The sequence below is a fragment of the Podarcis liolepis genome (assembly GCF_965112155.1).
Source record: "Podarcis liolepis genome assembly, chromosome: 6".
Classification (NCBI taxonomy): Eukaryota; Metazoa; Chordata; class Lepidosauria; order Squamata; family Lacertidae; genus Podarcis; species Podarcis liolepis.
In genome coordinates, this window is record NC_139559.1 from 2,850,884 (window position 1) to 2,877,672 (window position 26,789).

At 47.5% G+C, this 26,789-nt stretch overlaps 2 protein-coding genes across 2 annotated transcripts in view; both read right to left on the reverse strand.

Annotated features, from left to right (window-relative positions):
* Positions 1-26,789, reverse strand: part of CCM2L (CCM2 like scaffold protein) — an 881,881-nt gene that overhangs the window by 292,167 nt on the left and 562,925 nt on the right. The window lies entirely within an intron of this gene.
* On the reverse strand, positions 71-26,572 carry LOC310708789 (uncharacterized protein). The gene is made up of 16 exons (XM_083507604.1): positions 26,480-26,572; positions 22,362-22,488; positions 21,312-21,399; positions 17,861-17,968; positions 16,332-16,448; positions 15,566-15,617; positions 14,167-14,227; positions 12,758-12,849; positions 10,885-11,058; positions 8,066-8,107; positions 5,255-5,410; positions 4,694-4,767; positions 3,989-4,037; positions 2,729-2,786; positions 1,825-1,904; positions 71-436 (listed from the first exon to the last, which is right to left on the reverse strand). The coding sequence occupies exons 2-16, from the start codon at positions 22,468-22,470 to the stop codon at positions 395-397; spliced, it is 1,302 nt and encodes a 433-aa protein (XP_083363730.1). The 5' UTR covers positions 22,471-22,488; positions 26,480-26,572; the 3' UTR covers positions 71-394.

Below are 26,789 nucleotides of genomic sequence, written 5' to 3' on the forward strand. Positions count from 1 at the left end.
CAGATGCCACAACTCAGGAATGCAGCCCAAAGATTCTTTAATGAAACAACTTTCTTCTCACCCTTTAGCACTTAAAATCACCCCTGAAAAACTGCCCTTAAGCAGAATAAGCACTGCTATTTTCCTAGAAAAATAGGTGCCAGAACTCACCACAAACGCCTCCCTTGTTCTCTTAGAATGGCACCAACTGAGTTCCAGCTGAAAAAAGCCCTGATTGCAAGATCTAAAGATGTGCACAATTGAAGATACACCCCTGTGCATGATTGACCCCATCCCACTAAAGAGAACATAGAGAAAGCAACCACCCAGTTCCCCCCCCCTTTCCCCCTTCTGAGCGAAGCAAAGGGACCGCTCTGGCTTCCGTTGAAGGGTCTTCTCCAGCCACCCGAGGTCATCAGGGCAGGTAGTTCAGGTTGCAGCACCACATGGCAAATTTCTGGTTTTTTTAAAAAAAGGGGGGCCAGAAGAGATTGGGTGAGAATGATGAACCTCCCATTTCACCATTGGATTCCACCCTCATCAACTCAGGCCCCTGTAAATTCTGGCACCTGAGGCAGAAAAGCCAAACAGTGGACACATGCCCTCCGGGGAAGGGGAATTGGGGCCACTGCATTACGTTAACACCCGTGTCGCCTTTGTAAGAACTCCATCATTTAGTGTGGCAGCATCCAAACTTTGGAACTCCCGGCCTATGGACATCAAAGTGGCAGGAGACTTTTTGGCACCTGCTAAAAACATTCTTGTTTAGACAAGCCCATCCAGCTGCTTAGAAAGCTGACGGGACTTTTAATCTGTTTCAGTAATTAAACTTTCCGTATACATTTCCCTTGTACAATTATATTTCTTGCATTGTTACAAATACCTTGTACACATTTTCTTTTCTCTTTTTTGCAAGGCCCCTCTTTACCAATCAAAGAGGATGTATAACTTTTATGAAATAATAAACTCAGGGCACAATTCCTTTGGGAAGTTCTCCTGCACAGGCCCTTTTGGAATGAACGGGGGCATGGGAGGGGAAGGTGGCAATGGAAGAAATCCTGGCCAACTGGGACCCTTTCAGGACACAGTAAAGGTAAAGGGACCCCTGACCATTAGGTCCAGTCGTGGGCGACTGTAGGGTTGCGGCGCTCATCTCGCTTTATTGGCTGAGGGAGCCAGCGTACAGTTTCCGGGTCATGTGGCGAACCAGAGCAGCGCACGGAAACGCCGTTGACCTTCCCGCCGGAGCGGTACCTATTTATCTACTTGCACTTTGAAGTGCTTTCGGTGGGGATTCGAACCCCCGACCTTCTGATTGGCAAGCCCTAGGCTCTGTGGTTTAACCCACAGCACCACCCGCGTCCCTCGGGACACAGCAGAAGGCACATAAATGAAATGAAACTTTACTATGGGAAGTGGAAAGCAGGATGGGTTGGAGAGGGAGCCTGACAGGGGCAGCTAAAGAGATCCTTGGTGGTAGTCAAGCTATAGCCAAAAGGTAGATCTTCCTCACCTCAAACTCCCCCCGCTCTCATGGCTACTAGCCAGAATGGCTCTGATCTGCCTCCAGAGCTGGAGTTAAAATACCAGAACAGAATAAAATTCACACAAGAGTTTCTAATCTCAACATCAAGAGGCAAGGAGTTCCAAAGGGTAGCTGCTGCCACACTAAATGATCAAGTTCTTATGAATACAGAAGAGGGATTATGGAACACAGTGCTCCCCCCCCCCTCATTATTTCCCAATTCCCCCATTTCTTATGCCCCCCATTCTCTCCCCAAACGGAGATTTAGGCACTCCCACCCAACCCAACACTGGCATACAATTTAAAGTCTCTCTTCTCACCGGGATAACAATGACGTCACGGCAGGAGGAACAGGCACAGTTTATGGGGGAAGGCCATGGGATTCCGCCTCTCAGCCCCTCTGCAGGAGAAGACGGGGAATAAAATATTATCATGCAGTTATGGCTGTGCCCACATCGCAAGAGCCAAAGACTGATACCTCTGGCAGTTTCGCCTTGGAGCACTTACAATACGATACGATACAATATATTTATTGTCATTGTCCCATACAGAACAATGAAATTGACAAACTACATAAGACATTCAAAAACCCCTAAAAACTCTGAAACCCCATCTTAAAACACAATATACTATAGAGACTCCTTATGCTGTGTTTAGAACCAGAATTGCATTTGTGTAGAAATTGTTTTTCAGGTGGCTAGTCCTAGTCTTTATAACCCTGTACCTTCTTCCAGAAGGCAGAAGCTGAAAGAGATCATTTCCGGAGTGCGCACTATCCTGCGCTAACTCTGCAGCTTTCTTATGGCACCTGGAAGCGTAGATTTGATCCAAGGTGGGAAGAGTGCACCCAATTATTCTCTCCACTATATACTGCAGAGAGGGAGTCCGGCCTGCATTTGATGCAGATAAAGTCCCACCAAGCAGCTTGGGTTTTTTAGAGTCCTCCAAGCCTTTGGCAACACACAATATTTGAGTTATTTTTTCTGCCACACTTTTTATTTTATTTTTTACCCACACGGAAGTTGCCAGTCTCGCAAGGCTTTCCATTTGGGGGCAAGTGAGGATTGGGGGGCCGCTGACATTCATGTCAAGGGTCCCCGAATGCTGGAACCTTTAAACCGACCATCCCCTAGATTTCGCTGCGGCAAAGTCGCCAGGAGATGCTTGAGGCGGTGCAAATCTCACCAGCCGTCTCAGCCAAACGCGCCCCTGAGCGACACTCACCGTTGAATAAGTTCTGGCAGTGTGTCCTTATCGGAAACAGTTCCTCTATCACGGAGCCCTGCGAAAAGAAAACCCTCAACGCGTCAAGAGAGAGGCAGATGGGAATCATGGAACTGTGGACTTTGAAGGGGTCCCCGAGGGTCACGTAGTCCAACCCGCTGCAGTGCAGGAACCACGTCTAAAGAATCCACGACACATGGCCACGCAGCCTCCAAATGAAGGAGAATGGGGCCACCTTCTGAGGCATCGCACCCTTCCTGCATTTGCACTTGCTTTCCGTATAGGGAAGAAAGGGAGTGGGGCAGCAGGGTGAGTCGGAGACCACCAGCCTTTGGGCCAAAGGGGTGGACTAGATGCCTTTTGGGGTCCCTTTCAAAGCAACTGGAAGGAGACTGGGGGAAAGGTAGGTAAGGAGCACTTCTACCAGGGTGTGTTGGATAATAATAATAATAATAATTTATTATTTGTACCCTGCCCATCTGTCTGCGTTTCCCCAGCCTCCCTGGGCGGCTTCCAACAAAGATTAAGAAACATTAAAAGCTTCCCAAAACAGGGCTGCCTTCAGATGTCTTCTAAAAGTCTGCTAGTTTTTCTTCTCTTTGACATCTGGTGGGAGGGTGTTCCACAGGGCGGGTGCCGCTACCGAGAAGGCCCTCTGCCTGGTTCCCTGTAAGTTGGCTTCTTCCAATGAGGGAACCGCCAGAAGGCCCTCGGAGCTGGACCTCAGTGTCTGGGCAGAACGATGGGGGTGGAGATGCTCCTTCAGGTATACTGGGCAGAGCCCTGAATGGCATAGATCAAGAGTTGGGGGCTTCGACAAATGCTAGTAATTTTAGAGGCGTGAAGACCCCAAGGAAGACCAGATAGCAGGGGGAGAACCATCGAGCCCAGAAAGTGCAAGATGCAAGGCGGGAGCGTATTCTCTGCATTGCAACCAGCATCGCTTCAGCACCAGTTCCACTCTGCCATGGCTTCCCCTCGAGGAATCATGGGAATTGTAGTTGGGTGTCAAGGCTGGGGGGTCTCTGCTAGAGGTCCCTGCCACCCTCAAAACCACAGGGCCCCGATTCCCTAGAGAGAGGGAAGAGATGTGTCGATCGGTTTAAAATCTGTGCGGTCGATATGCCCTACAATGGCCTGGGCAAAAATTCATGAGATGTTGATTTTGCCTGACTAAAGGCTGGAGGGGGGGGGGAGGGCTGAGTGAGGTCAGCTCCATCCACGAGCCCCGCTGCCCCCATTAAATCACCTGATACTTACAGAAATCGTGCAAGGTTTCCCGCTGCAAGCAGCTGTAATGTGGAGGTCGCTGGGGAGAGAGGAATGAGCCACTGTGATGCGAGGCAGAGCCAGCCATCCCCTCCCCATCCATTCCCCAACTTTCAATCCCAAACCAGCCCCAGGTCTCTTTGCAACTTTCAATCTATATGGTCTCTTTCCTTCCTTGCATTCACAGCCTGAGTCCTGCATCCCTGCTTTTTGAGTGTTATGTACTGAGTTGAATAGGATTCAAAAAGCAGCAGTCTTGTTGGTCCTAGAACAATAGGATCCAGAATGCAGCAGTCTGATTGGTCCACAGGAGCCACCCAATCCAGCTCCAGGTGGAAGGGAATTCGCAACCTGATTGGCCTACAGGAGAATCCCGGAATTAGCCAATCACGTGGGGCCCATTGTGTAAATAATGTATATAAAGCAGATATTCTGGGGGAACTTCCATTCCTCCTCACCACTATGAGCTGAATAAAAAGCATGAAATCCACTCTCGACTCCGAGACAGGCCTCTTCAACACCTACTCATCTGGGGACCTTCCAGAGTGTGAGTTGTGTGCAGGGAGGAAGAAGCGTCACGGGTGCCCACAAACAACGCTCTCTGCCCCAAGCCCACCACAGCTGCCCACGAGGGCCTCCATCCACGGTCCCAAGGGACCTAATCCAAACCGGGGGATGGATCCTTGCATGCATTACCTTATCGCATCCACCGACAACAGCAGCAGTCCTCTTTGGCAGTCAATGCCCGGGCGGAGAATTATTCTCAGTCTCTGAAATTGGGATGCAAAGGGCATCAAAGTCAAACCGAGGGCCAGGGGAGATTGAGAGCAATCCGTTTTTTAAGAGATTTAGACTCCGTCCAGCTTTGCTCGCATCAGATGGAGTCTTGTATCAAACGACCACTTGCGCACAGACGCTGCATGTTTCTTTTAAACTGAAATAAGCATGTGCAAAATTAAACGCGAAGCTCAGGTTGCACAGAGGAGTGGCTCGTCTTTCACCAGTTTATTGCCTTTCATTTATAGTTGTGTGCTGGTTGCTTTTAGGAGCCTAGAGAGCACGTGTGCCTAATAGTTCATATTTTCAGTACAGCAGGGTGGGGAGATCGGGGGAGAAGCACTTCTTGTTGAGACCAAGGAGCAAAACAGGAATTGGGGAGGGAAATAGGTGTAGATAAAATCTTCATTGAGGTTTTCAGAAAATCCCACCCCTGATTCTCGGCTCCTGAAGGGTCACTTGCCCGGTGTTTTTACTTACCACTGTGAGTTGAAGGAGGCCAACAAACTCTGACTGGGAATAGCCAATATCGATACGCAGCTCAGCATCAAGATAGACATAGTTAGCAGTAAGCTGGATGGAGATGCTTGTGCACGAGAACTTCATCAAAGAAGGAAGATCCTCTGGACACTCAATCTGTGGGAGAAGAGGGTAGATGTGATCTCTCAGGATCATCTATCCTGGCTCTGGCGCACGTCACCAGTGGGGTGGAAGTTATCAATCAATCAATCTTTATTACGGTCCAGAGACCCAACAAATCGTTACAAAACAATGTACAATTCAGACAGTCTACCTCCAGGTTAAACAAACATTTTGTTCAGATAGGGATCCTTGGTTCTTGCAACCACCGATAAAAACTTCGCCACTGTTAATGTTCTAGCGTTTGTCCGGTCTTCCAATAGGAACCTGACATAACGAGCCTCTGATTTTCCCAGGAAAGGTACCAGCAAGAGCCAGTGTGGTGTAGTGGTTAAGAGCGGTAGTCTCCTAATCTGGGGAACCGGGTTCGCGTCTCCGCTCCTCCACATGCAGCTGCTGGGTGACCTTGGGCCAGTCACACTTCTTTGTAGTCTCTCAGCCCCACTTAACTCTCAGAGTGTTTGTTGTGGGGGAGGAAGGGAAAGGAGAATGTGAGCCGCTTTGAGACTCCTTAAAGGGAGTGAAAGGCGGGATATCAAATCCAAACTCTTCTTCTAATATCAGTTCAGCCCTGGCTTGCTCGTAATTCGCACAGTGCAGCAAAATATAGCTTTTATAGAATCGATGTCTTGGCACACGAGCAAAGTCTGTCCTGATAGGGAACTCCTCTCAACCTGCCATCCAACACTGCAGAAGGAAAGACGTTTAGTCTGGCTTTGGTGAAAAGCCTTCGATGGTTTGGTACTGTCAGGTTTTTAATGTACGGTGTTAGGGAAGACCAATTTGGTATTTTAAGGAGCAATCAAAGGCTGCCGCAATGTACACAGAATCATTCAACAATTAAATGAAAATATACTGAATTGATAAAAACATTTATATTATCAAGACATTACCTACTCTAAACAGATCTATAAAAGTACCTTACTATACAAATTAAGACATTAAACAATAAAATTTGTAAGCTAAAATTATCACATGACCACTAATATATTAAAAATAATGTTAATTAATACAATGTGCAATTATATTCAGAGTTTGGTGATAAAGATAGAATATAGCTTGATGTCGATAGGGTCAAATAAATTCATCTCCTTTACAGTTGGTGGCTACCTTGGCTATATAATTTGCTCTAATTTTCCCGCTAAACCCCAGGAAGCGCTTTCTGACAGGAAGAGCTGTTGGACAGTGGAACAGACTCTCTTGGGATCTGGGGACCTCTCCCTCTTTGCAGGTTTCCAGGCAGAGGGTGGGTGGCCATCTGTGAGGGACGCTTTAAGCTGAGATTCCTGGGCATGATAATAGATTTGGATGGCATGCCTACCTCTGGGATGGAAAAGCAAAAATGCATAAAGGATTCCACAATCATTTAAAAAGAAGATCACTGTTTAAAGTATGGGAGAAATACAAAGGTTTATTAGAACCCAAAACACCATGGTGGCTATCACCTATCGAAGCACTATCACTTAAAATATTGGGTGGGAAAGGAGAGTGGCCAACATAGAGAGAACTGTTGGTGGAACAAGAGGGGAAGTTAAAACTGAAAGAATATGATGAAATAAAAGAACACCTTCAAAGCTGGTTACATCATAGACAATTACAGGATATATTTAAGGAAGATAACAAAAAAGGCTTCTCATATTCAGCTTCCAACTTCCAAAAGGAAGTGATAGAAGAAAACACAAAATTATTTTTTAAAGGCATATAATAGCCTTTTGGAATGGGAGACCAAAGATGAAGAAGGAATATCAGTACTGATTAAATGGGCACAAGATGTAGGACATAATATACAATTTCAATAATATACAATGACCCTGGGTGTCCCTTCCAGCTCCACTGCTCTATAATTCTATGAAATCAACTTATCTCATAAGGAGATGCTGGCCTTTTTGTTTAGAAATTGCTAAACATTGGTTTTCTGCAGCAGGATTGTCGATAAGATTCGGGGCATGCTCAGGTGTGGCCCTGTTGCTCTGGTCGAGAAACTGACCTGCCAGCTCAGGGAGGCCAGAGGCAATATCTCACCATATGAGATGGGACAATCAACCGAGACAACCTCCCCAGACCCACAGAAACATCTGGAGAGATTTCAATGTGCAACATAAACTTGTTCTAAGCAGCGATTCCAGCTATAAGCTGCTGCTGTTTATTGTATTTTAAATTGTGTTTCTCTCATGTGGGAGAACAATAAAATGCTTTTGAAAAAGCCAGCCCAGAGGATTCTTCACTTTCAGTCGGAGCTGGCTTCACAGTTTGTGTGACAGACCAGCAAATCCTGATTCAGCTGGCAGTCCTTCCTGTCCCCATTGAAGCCCCTGAAAACAGCTGCAAAACTGCTCCATGGACAGAGCGGAGAGATGTGCTGGCGACAACACAGGCACTAGCCCATCGGCTCCCGCTGCGCAGCATCAGCTGAACCAAGCTGCAAACTCGCAAGGCTGGTTTCCAGAGCTTCTCCTGGGGAGAGGAAAAGGCTATCGTTGTCCGGAACTTGTTGAGGGGTGTTTCCAAAGTGGTCGGTATCGCTCCCAAAATGTTGTGTCCATCGCTCACACGCAGGGGGCCCAAGAAGCCATTTCGCCACCCTGCCGGCCCATGAACAAATCTCTGAAAATCTCCCCATCCCCTGAAACACAGCCAAGGAGGATCACGTACCTCAGGGATGTGGATCTTTATTAAAGTGGTGGTCACAAACGACTGTGGAAAGAAAATAAATCTTGATTATAATGTTCTGCCATGGTCCCCCCCATGCTGAGCTCTGTTCAAAGAGTCAACCAGGAGATTTCTTAAATTAAAAGAAATTTAAGGATTATTTAGTAAAATATCCTAAGATAATATAAGTAGTAATATTTGTGAGTACCAAATTGGCTTGGGAGTTAAATGTTTTTAATTGTATGACACTATGGATAGAAGTGAATATGATAAGAAAGAAAGATGTTAATTGATTAAGTTAATCTTATTGGAAATTAGTATTGGAAAACTGCTATAATGAAATATATGGAAAATCAGCTAGAGGGATTGGAAGAAGTCAACTAACAAGGGTAATAAAAGTGGGAGTATAATAGTTAGGATGAATGTTTGTATGTTTGTTTGGTTTTTTATATGTATTTTTTTTTCTTTTTTGTTTATGTTTGTTATAAATTTGGAAAATCAATTAAAAAAATGGGGGGGGGAGGAGACACGCTGTCTGAAAGGATGTCTCCCTGGATACTTAAACTGAGGCTTGAGGTTGTGCGAAGCCACAGAGAGGAGGAGAAGAAACGGGTGTCCTGTTGCAAATGGCACCAGATACTACCCTTATATTTATGACAGGGGCTGGATCTACATTGATCTTACAGAACGTTATTTTTTAATAACGTTTAGAACGCTGAATGGCAGTTTCCCATTGTCGGTGGCTCTCTGCTCTGCAGCACCCCCTGGTGTCACATTTTAATAACACATTTTTAACGTTATCAATGGCAAGTGTAGAACTGCCCTAAGGGGATCATGGCTAATTGTTCTGGGGTTTTTTAAATGGGGGCTTTTAATTGTAGTTGTTCCTTTCTGTATATTCCCCCATTTTTTAAAAAATAGCATCTGCTTTGAGATCCAGATGTGAAAAGCGGAGAGTGTTTGTGTGGGAAGTAATCCATTGGAGCAGTCAAATTAAACAATCCCTAGAGTGGACACAGACAGGGGGATGTTACCCCAGCCAGTCAAGCTTCCTCTTCCACTGGTTGGAGCGTCCTCCCTCTGTGTGTGACCTGGGAGATGGGCACAGCCCTGGCTGACTCCATAAAAGAGCCGAGTCACGCAGCCATCTTAAGCTTTCTCTCTCACACACATTCACCTGCTCTCTTGCTTGCTGATCTCTTACTGCAATGCTGCTCTACTGCGGCCATTTTGTTTTCTTAATGTAATTTTGCTGTCTGCTGGCTCTCAGCCAGCAGCACATGAGCTCAATCTCCATGTGAGTAAACATCTTCAAAATAAATTTAAAAATTCTACAGTAGCACCTTAGAGACCAACTAAGTTTTTTCAGGGAATAAGCTTTCGTGTGCATGCACACTTCTTCGGATTCACTGAAACAGAAGTGACCAGACCCATATATATATAGTGGGAGGGTGGGATCATCTGCATACTATCCCTTGCTTTTTCCTGTAGGACTAATTGCAGTCGTTAACAGTCATCAACAGGTTTACCATACCCATTGAGTCAAGCACCCATCTCCTACTACCCTCCTGAGAAAAACTCCACCCCAGCCTCCCACTATATATAAGGGCATGCACGTGAAAGCTTAGACCCAGAACAAACTTAGTTGGTCTCTAAGGTGCTACTGGACAATTTTTTAATTTATTAATTTATTTTGACTGCATCAGACCAACAAGGCTACGTACCTGACTCCAGTAAACTTCTTGTTACTTTTAAGGAAAGACCTTTGTGTCTTTATTCTTTTAAGAAGGATAAAAGGCGACACCAGGAATAATCCCTCTGGGCAAGGCAAATTGGAGTACTTAATGTTATGTACTGAGCTGAATAGGATCCAAAATGCAGCAGTCTGATTGGTCCTAGAACAATAGGATCCAGAATGCAGCAGTCTGATTGGTCCACAGGACCTACCCAATCCAGCTCCAGGTGGAAGTGAATCTGCAACCTGATTGGCCTACAGGAGAATCCCGGAATTAGCCAATCACGTGGGGCCCATTGTGTAAATAATGTATATAAAGCAGACATTCTGGGGGAACTCCAATTCCTCCTCACGACTATGAGCTGAATAAAGAACATGAAATCCACACTCGACTCCAAGTATATTTCACTTAACTAAAGAGATTCAAACAAATCTGCAAAGTAACTTCCTGCTGTATTGAGGGGAAGGAATTATAATACTTAATCAATATAGCCTTTCCTACTATCCTTACTTTAAGCAGTATGAAGCAGAGAATTACCTGCCCAGATAAACAAACTGGTCCCTGCAGCTCGGGATCCCAGGGCTTCAGCTGAATCGGATCAAGCTGCCATCTTTGCACAGGCTTCATATTTCACTGAGCGGGGCAAAAATATTTCTGGTGTTGACTCTCTGACTCAGTGCTTCCTAAAGGTGGTGGAAGCAACTGGGGGGGGGCACTAAGAGGCAAAGGGGCAAAAAGGGCACTGGAGGTGTCAATGACTTCCAGACTTTGAAAAGCTGGTAGACCTGGATCAAGCTGATCACCTCAGCTGCATTAATTAAGCTAAACGAACAAAGAAATTGGATTGTGGATAAATGTGCAATTAATTGTTACTGGTTTGGATTTTATTGTGTTATTCTCCTCCTTGGCAGGTTGTGCAAACCGCTGCTCTGAATGATGCTTTTTTTAACAGGGTAAAGTTAGGGGGCACTGGGGGCGATCTTATGGAATCAAGGGGGCAGTGGGCTCCCCCAAAAAATCGGCGCCCACTGCCTCCAGCTTGTTGTCAACTGCCCAGGGAAAGGGCCCTCATTGTGCAGAACTCACCAGGGTGACCTCAAGGATGAACAAATCTCTTGACCTCAAAGTTGAAAGGATGTTGCCCATGTCAGCTTCGTTGAAATAATAACAGAAGTGTCCATCAGGAACGAGGGTGGCTGGTGGGTAGTAGATGGGATAGGTGGGCCAGGGAACCACAGCTCCTCCACAGGACATTTGAGGCTGCAAGGAGAACAAGAGGGGGGAAATTAGTGGGACCCAACTGCAGTCGCTGTGATGGCCTGGGATTTGGACTCGGAGGCTGAACCTGAGGGATCCCAGCCTGCACAGGATTCCCCGCCTCCAGATCCAGCTGAGCCGGGGCTGGGGCTTGAGCCTGAAGGGTCCTCACCTGTGCTGGATCCTCAGCTGCAGGCGTCAGCTGAGTCTGCTCTGGCTCCTGAGGTGATGGAGGACCCATTGCTCCACTCTCAGCCCTGTCAGGGGAAGCTGAGGTTGCCTCTGGGTCCGGGAACCCTCCAGCCTCTCCAGAGCTGCAGAGGCTCAGGGCAGAGAGGTGGAGGGAACTGGGTTCCTGCAGGAGGAGTGCTCGCCTCCAGGTCAGGAGAGGCGAGTCACCAGCGGATCAGGGCCGCCCTATGCCTCAGGACAGATAAAAGCCGGCCAGCCCCAGTCCCAAGTTGTGGGAGCAACATTGTTGGTTGCTAGTTCCTGCCTGAACCCTGTCCTGCTTTCCTGCCTGAGCTCCTCACCCACCCTGGCTCCCTGCTTGCAAGCCTGTTCCTGACTTCACCCGACTCCCTGCCCTGCACCCAGCTTCAGCTACTACGGACTGTCTCCACGTTGCACCTCTGACCATGGACCGGACTTGGACCTCGCCTCTTGGGTAACCCACGGGACCAGCACAGTCACCGTGAGTCAGCCTGCACCCGAACATAAGATCTGGAGGCAAGAGGAAAGTCACTGGCTGGAAAACGACCCAAGGCAGGTCCAGCGGCCTTTCAGAAAGCAGGTGGGAAGGTCAGAGCGCCAACTGCTAAAGGAACTGACAGCTCAGGGAGCAGCAAGCTGAGATTCCTGCGCTGCAGCCAGTTAAACTAAATGATCCTTGGGGCAGGAGCATAGAGTGGGTTGCTGGTACCTGGGATAGGGCAGGTGTTGCAGTGCCCTGGTGGACTGGTCAGTCCATAGCTATCAACGTTTCCCTTTTTTAAAGGGAAATTCCCTTATTCCAAATAGGATTCCTCGCAAGAAAAGGGAAAAGTTGACAGCTATGGGTCAGTCCCTTCACCAGCCAGCGTCTAATCAAGGGAGTCTCTCCTTGCAAGCTTGCCGATCATAAGGTCAGCGGTTCGAATCCCCGGGACGGGGTGAGCTCCTGTTGCTCGGTCCCTGCTCCTGCCCACCTAGCAGTTCGAAAGCACATCAAAGTGCAAGCCAACCTAGCAGTTCGAAGGCACGTCAAAATGCAAGTAGATAAATAGGTACTGCTCCAGCGGGAAGGTAAATGGCGTTTCCGTGCACTGCTCTGGTTCGCCAGAAGCAGCTTAGTCCTGCTGGCCACATGACCCGGAAGCTGTACGCCGGCTCCCTCGGCCAATAAAGCGAGATGAGCGCCGCAACCCCAGACTGAGCAACAGGAGCTCACCCCGCCGTGGTGATTCGAACCGCCAACCTTCTGATCGGCAAGTCCTAGGCTCTGTGGTTTAACCCACAGCGCCACCCGTGTATACCTGTACGTAGCTTGATCCTTATTTCAGGCATAGTGATTTATCAGTATATTGCAATGTTTAGCTGGTGATATATCACAATCTTGAAATATCGCCCGGCCCTAATTCTAGCCCTCCCTCCCTGCATCCATTATTCAGACTGACCCCCTCTGAGCCTGTAACAAACCTCCTTAGAAGATGAAGCCACTCACCACTAAAGGAAAATCCATGGAGCTGGAGGTGAGTTGAGGCGGATAGGGCCTTGTGCAGATGTACTGGCAGCCTGTGAAGAATGGCGTTGGCTCTGGGGGAGAAAGATTGGGAGTTTTCCAAAGCTGGACCACAAAGCACAGCAGAACAGTAGCCCAAGCAGGGATGGCTGGCAGCTCTTGCGACTGATGGGGCAGGAGGCCGGGAGTCAGGCAGTAGGTGGCGCCAGAGAGCCAATGTCAGGCAGACGCAACCCGGTCTGGTCTCCATCTTGCCCCCTGCTGAGTTCTGCAAGGGACAGCACTGAGACTAAGGGGGGGGGCGAGAGGTGGTACCAACCTCTCGGCTAGAAGTACATAAGAAAAATGCTTTTTGAATCAAATGGCCACACCTTTAGCATTCGTCAAAGTATCCGTGAGGTATACCTGTTACCCCCCCAATCTTTCATTCATAAAGATTTATCCTGTTCCATTAAATGAGCCTCCTGTAAATAGGCAACGTATGCCCTCGAAATTTTAAATACGTTAAATTACATTTTGATTCTCAGATTCTCACAACTCTTTTACATTAAGACTAACTGCATCCCTTAATTTCACCTTCATTTTATGACTTGTACCATTTAACAAATATCTAATACAGTGGCACCTCTGGTTGTGAATGGGATCCTATTGTTTTACATGTGGAATGTGGGCAGGGCAGGGGTCATATTCTGTTATTTATTTTGCAAGAACGATATAACGCTTTGCTTTAATGGAAAAAAACTCTTAACCATTTACATAGAATGGTGTGCAATATCCATTAACAATAGCTTTAAAAACAATGCATTTTTTTAAAAAACTGTAAAAATATAAGCAAAAAATCAGCAGTTTGAAAAAGCAAATGCATAGTAGGCTTGCCTAGCGAAAAACGGCTTTAGTGGGTGTTGAAAAAAGTACCAGCCAAGGCATTGATAGGCAGGGAGTTCTGAAGAATAGGGACTTTCACCCCACCCCCCAAAATCCAAATGAAACTTTTTCCTCTCAAAACCTCTACTTCAAAAACAAAAAAATCACAGGACTGGGAACCAAAGACCTATTTAACGCTAGACTTCATTTTTGACCCTCAGACCATCAGCTTTAGCCTCCTCCCAGGTGACCTCATTCCTAATGCCATTTGTGTCCTCTGCGTTGGCCAAAACCCATTTGCATTCATTTTCAGAGCAGAGTTCAGCTGCGTTATTGGTTTCTGCAGTGGCCAGCTCTGGCCATCACTGGGTTAATGTGAAGGCGCAGAGTTTTCTGGCTAAATATCATCTTATTGTGCCTGTTTAGACATTCTATTCTTTTGCGTACTACTTTGCGATTTTCTTAAAATATCAAAGCGACTCGTGAGTCTTTTAAGTAAACCAGCGGTGCACCCCATTAGCGCTTACGAAGTTGGAGGCCAAGGACGATGTTCAGCTGTATGATTATCTTCTGGGCTTGGCCACAAACCTGCAGAAAAAGAGAAGGTCCAGTGGTCAGAGACTTGGAACTCCCTGCCACTTGAGATCAAGCAGGTGGCTTCATGCTCCACTCTTTTTGGGGACTCATTTGTGGGATGTGATCCAGTGGAGCAGTCAAGTACAACATTACCTGTATTGCTAGAGTGGACATACAGGGGATGACCGTCCAGCCAGTCAAACTTCCTGTTCCACTGGTCTGGAGCGTCCTCCCTCTGCATGTGACCTGGGAGATGGGCACAGCCCTGGCTGACTCCATAAAAAAGCCGAGTCACGCAGCCATCTTAAGCTTTCTCTCTCACACACATTCACCTGCTCTCTTGCTTGCTGATCTCTTACTGCAATGCTGCTCTCCTGCGGCCATTTTGTTCTCTGAATGTAATTTTGCTGTCTGCTGGCTCTCAGCCAGTAGCGCATGAGTTCAAGCTCCATGTGAGACGAACTCACAGATTGTTATGTAACTACTAGCTAAAGCCTGCCTTTCAGGGATCAAATCGTGAACTGAAATGTGAGTAAACTTTGTTATGTACTGAAGTTCTCACCCTGGGCCAGCAGGGGGATACTGTAGATAGTTCAGGTCCACATATGCAAATAAGGGATCGAAAGTGACATTCAGTGATTGGATAGTTACAGAAAATGGTTACTGTTGCGTTCTAGTGGAGCTCTATATAAGCAGGCTGGCTGAACCCTTCAGTTCAGTTCAGTTCTGGCCTGTGAATAAACAAGAGCTGTTTGAAGAATCGCTATGTCATCTGATATGTTCACCCACAACTTAACAAACTTCTTCAAAATAAATTGAAAAATTGATGCTTTTGAATTCTGGTGCTGGAGGAGACTCTTGAGAGTCCCATGAACTACAAGAAGATCAAACCGATCCATTCTGAAGGAAATCAGCCCTGAGTGCTCACTGGAAGGACAGATCCTGAAGCTGAGGCTCCAAGACTTTGGCCACCTCATGAGAAGAAAAGACTCCTTGGAAAAGCCCCTGATGTTGGGAAAGATGGAGGGCGCAAGGAGAAGGGGACGACAGAGGACGAGATGGTGGGACAGTGTTCTCAAAGCTACCAGCATGAGTTTGACTAAACTGTGGGAGGCAGGGGAAGACAGGAGTGCCTGGCGTGCTCTGGTCCAGGGGGTCACGAAGAGTCGGACACGACTAAACAACAACAACAAGAAAGCATAGATGCACAAGAGACACCAGATTCCCCTGAAGAGAGGATTGCAGAGGCAGAGGCCTCCGATCAACTGACTTTCCTTCCTGTTTTTTGGAACTGCTTTGTTGATGTGGGGCTGCTAGCAGAGGGGAGATAAAATGCTCTGTGAGACCTACCACAGGATCCAGCACAGGGGCCAGGATTTTCGCCACTACTGGCAGCTCCAAACTACAAAAGAAGAAGCAGCAGGAATTAAGTTAGCAGAGAGGTTCTTTGGAATCCTGCTCCTCTTCCCTTTCTTCATATTCTGTTTTTATCGTTCATTTCATTTATTCATCGCTTCCCATAATTGCAATTGAACCAGCCCCCCGGCAGAGATCCCCCTTGTGCCCTGCCAGCAGGGGGTGCTGGACAGCATGGAGGGTGAAGATCTGATCCTGCTTCCTCACGGCCGGCCCAGCAGCTCTGGCAGAAAGTGGGTTAGGGTTGGGTTGCAATGCTGCTGAGCCCTCTCCAGGACTGGGGAGCGGGAGTGAGCCCCTGCCCCATTGCTGCAGCGGGCTCCCTCCGCACCACACCCCTGGGAGGGGCACCTTGCACACCCCACCTGGGCAGCATTTTCATGCACTCCAACCCTGCATGGAAGCTGTAGCCCTTTGCCTCCCCGGGTCTTTCTTCTTGGGCGATCCCTCCCAGCCGAGTCTTCCATAAACACGGTTTTAAGAGTGAGCCCGTAAATGACTGTGGAGGCCAATTCTGGACCCACACGTCCTTTCACAGTGGAACATGCTGCTATCCTAGATCTGGTGATAGACTTGGCTGGAATCTCACACACCTTTGATGGCTCAGGGCATTTCCCCTGGTTGTGGGAAAGAGAGGCGCTCGACCGACCCCCACCTGTCCCGTCCCCCCGCCAAGGAAAGGAAGTTGCGCATCACCTACTCGATCAGTGGGTCTACTTTGACTTCCACATACTCTGAAGAGCAGCTGCCGAAGCTCAGCCCCAAAGGTACCACCGTCAGCCGGATGGTAGCACAAAATGCAACACGCACTGTGAGCCTAAGCAGAGAGGAGAGGAAGGTCAGCTGATATCCATCCCTGATTCGAGAGGCGAGGCCGAAACGAGGGCACTATGGCCACCGCCACCACCCCAGACGAGGCACGGCTCAGTGGCCAGGCATGCGCTCTGAACACAAATGGTCCCGGGTTCAAATCTTGGCATCTTCAGATAAGACTGGAGAGCCAGTGCCAGTAGTGGAGCAGAATCAGATTTCGGGCGTTGCTGGTGGTTCTTCCGCGCAGGGTGCCCAGCCAAGGGGGCACAGAATTGTGAAGATCTGTGATGGAGAAGATCCATTTGGGGCAGCCAAATTTGGGGCTTGCACAGGGCGCCATATTACAAAAGAATACCCCGCCCCCCCAAAAAATAAAGGGTTTAATTTGAGTCAAGAGTGCAGAACTATCCAAGTCCGTTAAACACACAAGCCAATATTTGCAACCTATTAAAGTGCTCAAGGAAATGGAATCCGTAAAATATAGCCACTAATTTTACTCTTCGGTTTAATTTGCATGCAAAAGCCAGGAAAATGTCATTAGAAATGCTCCTCTAGACAAAGGCGAGAAACTTCAAACATTTTTTTATTCCCTTCTCTTCTGCTCAATATTTCCTAGAAAGATAGATAGATGAGAGAGAGAGAGAGAGAGAGAGATGATAGATAGATAGATATAGCTAGAGATACTTATTCAAAGATATACAAAAATACAAACCCACAGCAAAGTATCTTTTTATAATATACGGAATTAAAACAGCTACTTAATCGGGGGGAAAGAAGAAAGGCAGAAAGAAAGAACGAAAAGAAAAGAAAGGCCTTAAGAGAAAGAGAAAGAAGAGAACGATGGCCATATTATGAAGGTCCACCCAGAGCGCAGGCAGCATGCAGTTAGAAGACCAGGCAAAAAGCAGCCCCCGGTGTTCCTATGTGCCCTTAGCCATGCTGTCAGGGGATGATGTGAATTGACAAATCATCTGGAGAGCCACCCTCCCATCCGATTTTTCTTTAGCGCTCTTAAATGCAAGACAGAGGATGTCATGAGCCAGGCCATGTGTTCCTTTCATTCATTCTCCTGCATATTTCATCTTGGCGTGTGGAGATGTTCCTTCGCTTGCCTAGTGAGCAAAGGCCAGGTTTGCCTTTGTTGATCTGCCCCTTTTCACCTCTGGGGTTCCCTTTCCCACCCAGCCAGAACAGACTGGCCCCTTACGCCCAGCAGGCGCCAAGGGGAAGGGGGTGCCAAGAGATCAGCACCCCCCTGTCCTCAAACCACAGAGGTCACGGCCAAGGGGAGAGTCCTGCCGTGCGCGAGCAGCCGGGCAGAGCAGGCGCAAAGGCTTTTGCGGTTTTGTCTTCACAACTTTCGGCAACGAAGGGTCTCCCACATCTGCCCAGCGACCCAGGATGCATCTTACTCACAGCAAAGAGCACTTGATCTGGACCACGAAGCACACAACAACGTCCACTCCATAGGGCGGCTTGAAAACCACACTCATACGCTCACATGTCAGGACATCGAATCGGCAGCTGCAGAAAAGGAAAAGGAGCTGTTAGGAGGGGGCTGAGCAGCGCCAGCCGAAGTTTCCACGACCCAAGGCAAACACGCTCCTTGCGACACAACCCTTTGCCAGCCATTTCCATGGTGGACAAGGGATCTTCCGGCTATGGTCATCGCAAGCTCCGGCGTGTCAGCATTTACTACTATGCGACTGTGTGTGACCATCAAAAGCAAAAAAGGAAGGAGGCTGGCCAAGTATTGGGGTCTTGGGTTTTTTACCCCCATGCAGATATATGTACCTTTGAAGCAATTCATTAAGAGATACGGGCCACATGAACTCCTGCAATGATTTTGCAAAGTTTTTTGCAGATAAAGTCGCTCAGCTCGGGAAGAGGTAGACGCCACCGTGGGAGCAGGGCCGGGGCGGGAGAGTGCTAGAGTCCTGTCTAGTCAAATTGCGTGGGATCAATTCCAATTTGTTAATTCCGAGGATGTGGACAGGCTGCTTGGACGAGTGAAATCAACCACCTGTCTCCTGGATCCTTGCCCATCCTGGCTTATAAAAGCTAGCCGGGAAGGGCTGGGCAATGGGTTTCGTGGGGTGGTGAATGTTTCTCTCTGTGAGGGAGCCTTCCCAGACCCGCTGAAAGAGGCGGTTATTAAACCGCTTCTTTAAAAACCACCTTTAGACCCAGTCAACTTGGCCAACTATCGCCCAGTCTCAAATCTTCCATTCTTGGGCAAGGTGACTGAGCGAGTGGTTGCTGAACAACTCCAGGCATGCCTAGAAGAAGCGGACCATTTGGATCCCTTCCAGTCGGGATTCAGGCCTCATCATGGGACTGAAACTGCCTTGGTCGCACTGGTTGATGATCTCCCGTGAGCTAGGGACAAAGGTGAGAGCTGTTTCCTAGTTCTGCTGGATCTCTCAGCGGCTTTTGATACCATTGACCAAAGCATCCTTCTGGACCATCTAGGGGGAATGGGAGCTGGGGGCACTGTTATACAGTGGTTCCGCTCCTTCCTCCTGGGCCGTGTTCAGAAAGTGGGGGGGGGGGGATGAGTGCTCAGACCCCTTGGCTCTCACTTGTGGGGGGCCTCAGGGTTCTGTCCTCTCCCCCATGCTTTTCAACATTTACATGCAGGTACTGGGAGAGATCATCAGAGGCTTTGGGCTGGGTGTTCATCAGCATGCAGATGACACCCAGCTCTACCTCTCTTTCAAATCAGAACCAGTGAAGGCAGTGAAGGTCCTGTGTGAGTGCCTGGAGGTGGTTGGAGGATGGATGGCAGCTAACAGGTAGAGGTTGAATCCTAACAAGACAGAAGTACTGTTTTTGGGGGACAGGAGGCAGGCAGGTGTGGAGGACTCCCTGGTCCTGAATGGGGTAACTGTGCCCCTGAAGGACCAGGTGCGCAGCCTGGGAGTCATTCTGGACTCACAGCTGTCCATGGAGGCGCAGGTCAATTCTGTATCCAGGGCAGCTGTTTATCAGCTCCATCTGGTACGGACGCTGAGACCCTATCTGCCTGCAGACTGTCTCGCCAGAGTGGTGCATGCTCTAGTTATCTCTCACTTGGACTACTGCAATGCGCTCTACGTGGGGCTCCCTTTGAAGGTGACCCAGAAACTACAACTAATCCAGAATGCAGCAGCTAGACTGGTGACTGGGAGCAGCCGCCGAGACCACATAACACATAACCTACATTGGCTCCCAGAATGTTTCCAAGCACAATTCAAAGTGTTGGTGCTGACCTTTAAAGCCCTAAACAGCCTCGGTCCAGTATACCTGAAGGAGCGTCTCCACCCCCATCGTTCTGCCCAGACGCTGAGGTCCAGCGCTGAGGGCCTTCTGGCGGTTCCCTCGCTGCGAGAAGCCAAGTTACAGGGAACCAGGCAGAGGGCCATCTCCGTAGTGGCGCCCTCCCTGTGGAAGGCCCTCCCACCAGATGTCAAAGAGAAAAACAACTACCAGACTTTTAGAAGACCTCTGAAGGCAGCCCTGTTTAGGGAAGCTTTTAATGTTTAATAGATTACTGTATTTTAATGTTCTGTTGGAAGCCGCCCAGAGTGGCTGGAGAGGCACAGCCAGATGGGTGGGGTATAAATAAATTATTATTATTATTATTATTAAGCATCTGAATTATCAGCAAAGTTCTATTCAGGTGGGTGACAGCCATTGTTTTAAAGACCAATGAATCCCAAAGTGGGCAGTACTTGTAGGAATGTTTATAGATGCTAGGAGAGGATCTATTTATTGGATATTATCCTTCCTTGCTCACATTTGTGAGTTCAGAAGAGTGCCATTCCTTTGCAGATTAAAAGGGAAGCTTTGATAGGCCAGCTTTAGCCTTGTAGTTTAAGTAATCCTGGATGCTTTAAGGCAGGCTGGATTCTCCTGGGTCTCTCTTCTTAAGTAACTCTACTGGCATCCATCAATAATCAATTCTGGGCCCATAGTCTTTGTACGGATATGTATAGATGCTAGGAGAGGGACTGCCACCAGGGGGCAGTGGGATTACCCAGGGTGGGGCGCTAAGAGGCAAGGAGGTGCTGGAGTTGCAAAAAACTTATCAGACTTTGAAAATCTGGCATCTCTGGATAACATTCATCCATTTGATTGAACGGCTTCATTTGGATTTTGAATAAATGTACAAGTCATCATGACAGTTTTGAATTTCACAGTGTTGTTCTTCTCAGTAGGCCATGCAAACCACGATTCTGAATAAGGCTTTCTAGAGGGTAAGAGGTAGGGGGCATTGGGGATGGGTTTATGGAACCAAAGGGGCAGTAGCCCCCAAAAGTATGGGGACCACCGATTTAAACGAAGCGTGTGGATTACAGGTCTGAGCTGTTTGCTCCGGTCGCATGGCTTTAACCAGCCTCTTTTGTTTCAGGAAGAATGGAGTCTGAAACTAGCTTTTCTCTCCTCTACTTTTACCTTTTATAACTAAGCAACATTTTAAACTGCCTGTGCATCTTTTCTGACTGCTGTATGGAAAAGCACATGAACCTGACCTTTGGACAGTTTGTAAGTAAAGCACTTTATGACTTACCGGACATGTGGCCTCTCTCTGTGCAAGGGAAGTGGGATAGCTTGGGGAAAGCTTTTAAAAGGGGACATTGTGTGAATCACCAGAAGGACACATTTGAAAGGTTTCACAGCCTAGATTTCTACACTTCTCTTTGCTGCGTGTTTTGCCATGCTACATCTCTGCTGGGGGGTCTTCTCACCAAAGAGCACTTGCCCCAAACTTGGGTCTTGGCTTCCAGGATTCCAAGAGAAACAAGAACCCGAAGCAACTTGGAGAGGGGAGCTTGTCTCCCAGAAAAGCATCTAAACATTTCCCGGCAGGAAGATCGTTACTCACCCAACCAGGCCAGGAAGGGCGGGGACAGGGAGCTGCTGGATAGGACCTTGCATTGATTGCACCCAGTAATATTTTGTGGAAAGGCAATCTGTAAAGACAACACAAACAGGAGATTATTGGAGAAGGGAGAGGCAAGGGCCAGGTTCTTCAATGCCCTGGAACAAGCCAGGGTTGGTGCAAGCCAGCAGTCTTCCACCTTCAGCATTGGGAAAGCCGTGGCCATGAGAAAAGTTCATTTATTTCAGTAATTCAACTGAAAAGGTGAAACTAATATATGAGGTAGACTCATGACATGCAAAGCGAGATATGTCAAGCCTTTATTTGCTGTGGCGTACAGCTATTTGCAATTCTTCTTTTGCTGATTTCATTTAATATTCTAATTTTTTGAGATTGTTTATTTGGGGTTTTCATCAGCTGTACACCATGATCATAACAATTATAACAAATAAAGGAACGTCTGGCTGAACCTTGCCTGCCTGGGAAGGGCAGCCATCTAGGAGAAGGAAAGCGCTCATCCGAAACCTCCACTGCCTTGCAGGGAATCTTTGGGAGAAGAAAAGGCTCCAACACATTGCTCTGCTTTCCTCTGGACCACATCAGTGGGGCCTCTGGGCATCCCAGGACCTCCAAACACACTGCCCAGTCTTGTCCCCTAGAGGTCACTTTGGTGCTGCTAGTGCAGCAGTTTGACTTCACCCCCAGAGGCACACTCCAGTGTCTCTGAAGACAGACAGGTGCCAACCACAACCCTATAGATGCCACACAGCTCCAGAATGTCTTAAAGGTCGTAGCTGGTGGTGCACAAGGAAGGAATCCCAGGAAAGGTGAAGGCCCAAGAACTCTTTGCGCCCTCGCAAAACTACAGTTCCCCTGGTTCTCTGAGGGAGGGGAGGCACGGCAAGGAACCATGTCTGGAACCTGTTCGTATGGGTGGTTGTTGCATCTGAGAAACACACCAAGCGTTGAGCTACCTGGGGGTTTTCTGCAAAATAAATAAATGGTGGGCTTGGGGATTTTAAGTGGCACATTCGCAGGGGCAGATTCCCTTACAGTTTTCCAGCCCGGTTTGAGTGACTCTGCAGCCACTGATGCCCAAGGCACCATGGAAGGAGAGGACGACACTCAGAAGGGCGACACTCAGCAGGATGGTCTGGGCCATGGCGGCTTCTGCAGCAACCTGGAGAAAGAGAGACAGCCAAAATGCGTCAAAGGGCTTTGTCTGGCCTCCTTCATTAAAGCAGCACGTCTCTAGCTCACAATTCTTCCAAGCAGAAACTTAAAGACCAGGTGCAGAAAAGACAGGTGGTGATAGGGATGCAAGTTTTTATGGGGTCTGCCTTTGAGCTGGTCCATACTGATGCTTCAAATCATGGGTAGGCAGACTAAGGCCCGGGGGCCGGGTGTGGCACAATCACCTTCTAAATCTGGCCGGCAGACCGTCTGGGAATATGCGTGTATTCATACATGAGTAGTATGTGTGCTTTCATTTAAAATGCATCTCTGGGTTATTTGTGGGGCATAGGAATTCGTGCATTTATTCAAAGTGTCAGTCCCGCTTGCCACTGTGGCCCTTCATGACCTTCTGGAATTCTTACTACATTTGTAACCTTTATGCTGTTTCTCATGCAAGAAGGCCATGGACTTTCTGGATCAAATTGATGACTATTTTGACGCGCAGCGTAAATTAATAATGCAGAGTTTTAAAGAATAAGAGCTTTACTGAATTAAAATAAACTTCTTCATAAACAACATGGTTCCAAACAGTTTGACTGAGATTCCATACAGACTCTGTTCATAGCTGAAGCAGACAGACTCTCACTGACATCTTACAGAGAACACAAAAGTGAAACTGTCACATGACAGAGTGACTCCCCAGTTAGCAGTTACGCCTGAATAACTTGACTTGGCCCAAATGATTGTGCAGTCCCAGCACTTCCCAGCCTGCTTGGCTGCTTTGGCTCTCAGGCGTCTTTGTCACATGACATATTTGTCTAACAATAAACAATAAAGCCTGTTTTATTCCTGACTTGCTGTTATATACAGTGGTACGTCGGGTTACAGACGCCTCAGGTTACAGACTCCGCTAACCCAGAAATAGTACCTCGGGTTAAGAACTTTGCTTCAGGATGAGAACAGAAATCGCGCGGCGGCGGCAGGAGGCCCCATTAGCTAAAGTGGTGCTTCAGGTTAAGAACAGTTTCAGGTTAAGAATGGACCTCCGGAACGAATTAAGTACCGGTACTTAATCTGAGGTACCACTGTACTGAGTTGAATAGGATCCAAAATGCAGCAGTCTGGTTGGCCCTAGAACAATAGGATCCAGAATGCAGCAGTCTGATTGGCCATAGAACAATAAGATTTGGAATGCAGCAGTATGATTGGCCCTAGAGCAATAGGATTCAGAATGCAGCAGTCTGATTGGCCCTAGAACAATAGGATCCAGAATGCAGCAGTCTGGTTGGCCCTAGAACAATAGGATCCAGAATGCAGCAGTCTGGTTGGCCCTAGAACAATAGGATCCAGAATGCAGCAGTCTGATTGGTCCTAGAACAATAGGATCCGGAATGCAGCAGTCTGATTGGTCCACAGGAGCCACCCAATCCAACTCCAGGTGGAAGTGAATCCGCAACCTGATTGGCTCACAGGAGAATCCCAGAATTAGCCAATCACGTGGGGCCCATTGTGTAAATAATGTATATAAAGCAGACATTCTGGGGGAACTTCCATTCCTCCTCACCACTATGAGCTGAAAGAAGAGCATGAAATCCACTCTCGACTCTGAGTAGATTTCACTTGCATATCAGGATACGGCTTGCTTTCCCCAAAATGTAAGGTTCGCTCTCTTAGCCCAAAACGTATCTCGTGTAGGCATAATGGCAATTTGCAAGAAGCAGGCATTAAATGGTGCATTTCAAAGGAAACTTGCGATGTCCTTTGCACAAGTTAGCAAGGAGGGAATTGGAGTCCAGCGTGGGTGCTGGAGGTAGCTGGGCTTTGGGAGGTTTCTGTATCATGGAAAACTTAAATTTAAATCATTTAACATGCAAAAAAGCAGGGCAGCAGTGATACAGTGGTACCTCGGGTTACATATACTTCAGGTTACAGACTGCACTAACCCAGAAATATTACCTCGGGTTAAGAACTTTGCTTCAGGATGAGAACAGAAATCGTGCAGTGGCAGTGTGGTGGCAGCGGGAGGCCCCATTAGCTAAAGTGGTGCTTCAGGTTTCAGGTTTAGCTAAAGTGGTGCTTTCAGGTTAAGAACAGACCTCCAGAACAAATTAAGTTCTTAACCTGAGGTACCACTGTACTGATGTCGAATACAATGTCCCTCTTTTCACCTGAGGACTGTAGGAGGGAATGGACGTGGTGATTAGAGTGTCAGACTGAGACCTGGGAGAGACCAGGTATGAAACCTTGAGCTCCTTAGAGGAAAAGGTGGAGTGTAATTTCAGCAAGATAAAGGAAGAAAATAAGACAGACAAAAGAAGGAGAGATTTTGTTTTCATGGGGGAACAACCACCAGCCTCGGACCCGGGGGAGCCTTTAAGCTCAGACCTGTGCCTGGAAAGAGCAGGGCTAGAAGCCATAGCTGTCAACATTTCCCTTTTTTAAAGGGAAATTCCCTTATTCCAAATAGAATTCCTCGCAAGAAAAGGGAAAAGTTGACAGCTATGGCTAGAGGCAAGTGTGGGTGAGCCCTGGGTCTTGACAGTCTCCAAGGTTGATCTCAACAGGGTCTGCAGCTTGGTTTTGCCTGGGGATATTCCAGGTCTAGATCTCCTCCACTGAGCAGGAGGAGGAGTTTGGATGTGATATCCCGCTTTATCACTACCCAGAGGAGTCTCAAAGCGGCTAACAATCTCCTTTTCCCTTCCTCCCCCACAACAAACACTCTGTGAGGTGAGTGGGGCTGAGAGACTTCACAGAAGTGTGACTAGCCCAAGGTCACCCAGCAGCTGCAGGTGGAGGAGCAGGGAATCGAACCCGGTTCACCAGATTACGAGTCCACCGCTCTTAACCACTACACCACAATGGCTGACTAGATCTTGGGTAGGTTCTGGGTGGAGAAGAGGAGACTTGAGAGGGGACAAGAGAACGGCTGCCACACAGAAAATGGAGGAGAAATTGTTTTCTCCTGCTCCAGCGAGGAGGACCAGGACCGATAGATTCAAATGGCAAGACTCAACATCAGGAAGGACTTTCTGGTGGTAAGAGCTGCTCAGCAGCAGAATGGACTTGCTTGGAAAGGGCTCCCTTCACTGGAGGTTTCTAATCAGAGGTTGGATTGAGGCAAGGAAGCGGTCACATGCTACAGGATGAGCACCTGTGAGGGATTTCTTAGCTGCGATTCCTGCATTGCAGGGGGTGGGACATGCAATGGCTCCTGAGGGGTCCTTTCCAAAGCTACAGTTCTATGATTGTGCAATCAAACACAAGACCCCCTTCCGGGTATATTACACCTGTGAAATTAGCTAAAATGTATAAGACAAGTAATAAGTGTTGGAAATGTAAAGAAAAAGAAGAAGGAACATTTTCTCATATGTGGTGGGAATGTAAGAAAGTAAAAATCTTCTGGGAAATGATATATAATGAGTTGAAAAAGAAGTTGAAATATACCAGAAGCATTTTTATTTGGTATTATAGGTGAAGATATCAATAGGTAAGCTGTGAAATTGTTTTTATATGCAACAACAGCGGCAAGAGTGTTGTTAGCCCAGAAATGAAGGCAAGAAGAAATTCCGACGAAAGAAGAATGGCAGACAAAATTAATGGACTACGCAGAATTGGATAAAATGACAGGAAGGATTCGAAACCTCTGGGACCAGAGCTTCACAGAAGATTGGAAGAAATATACGAGCTATTTGAAAAACAATTGCAATCAACAAATTACGCTAGTAAAGTAAAGAAAGAAGAGAGATGTTAGTTTTGAGATTTAAATGTAATAGTGGAAGAAAGAAATGTATATTAAGTGAATACATTGGAAAATTTTCAAGTGTGATTGATGGAAGTAAATAAAAAGGTGTAAGAAATGAAAGTATGTTTAATTACTGTTGAAAATGATATGTTGAAAAATTAATTTAAAATAATATTTCTTTAAAAAAGGCACCCTTCCAAGTCTACCCCACCGCTTCATCTCGAACCGCCCCTCCTCCCAGTCTCCTTACCTTCTGTTACTGGTTGATCTGGGCTGGGTGGCTGGTGGCTGCCTTGGACAGCCCTCCCCCAGGTGGCAAAAGGTGTGCATTATATAGACCAGCCAGGCAGGGCCAGGGGAGCCTAAAATTAGGAAGGCGTGGCCAAAATAATAGCTCAGAGAGAGAGAGGGGTCGCGCTGCCAAGAGCCAAGCCACTTCAGACTGTGAGAAAAGGTTGAATGTGCTCCTTAGGTATGAACAGGCCATTCAGACCAGGAGCAGCCTGGCTGGTGCACACCATGGGCTCTGAACTCCATGCTTGTTGAGTGTGCAGTCTTTG

What these genes read in the sequence shown, in the direction of transcription:
- LOC310708789 (XM_083507604.1), bottom strand. Translation starts at nt 22,470, where the DNA reads ATGGCCCAGACCATCCTGCTGAGTGTCGCCCTTCTGAGTGTCGTCCTC. An exon ending in CCCCTGTGCTGGATCCTGTG is followed by an intron (nt 14,228 to 15,565) that starts GTAGGTCTCACA and finishes CTTTTTCTGCAG; the next exon opens with GTTTGTGGCCAAGCCCAGAA. An exon ending in CTGCCAGAACTTATTCAACG is followed by an intron (nt 1,905 to 2,728) that starts GTGAGTGTCGCT and finishes CTTCTCCTGCAG; the next exon opens with AGGGGCTGAGAGGCGGAATC.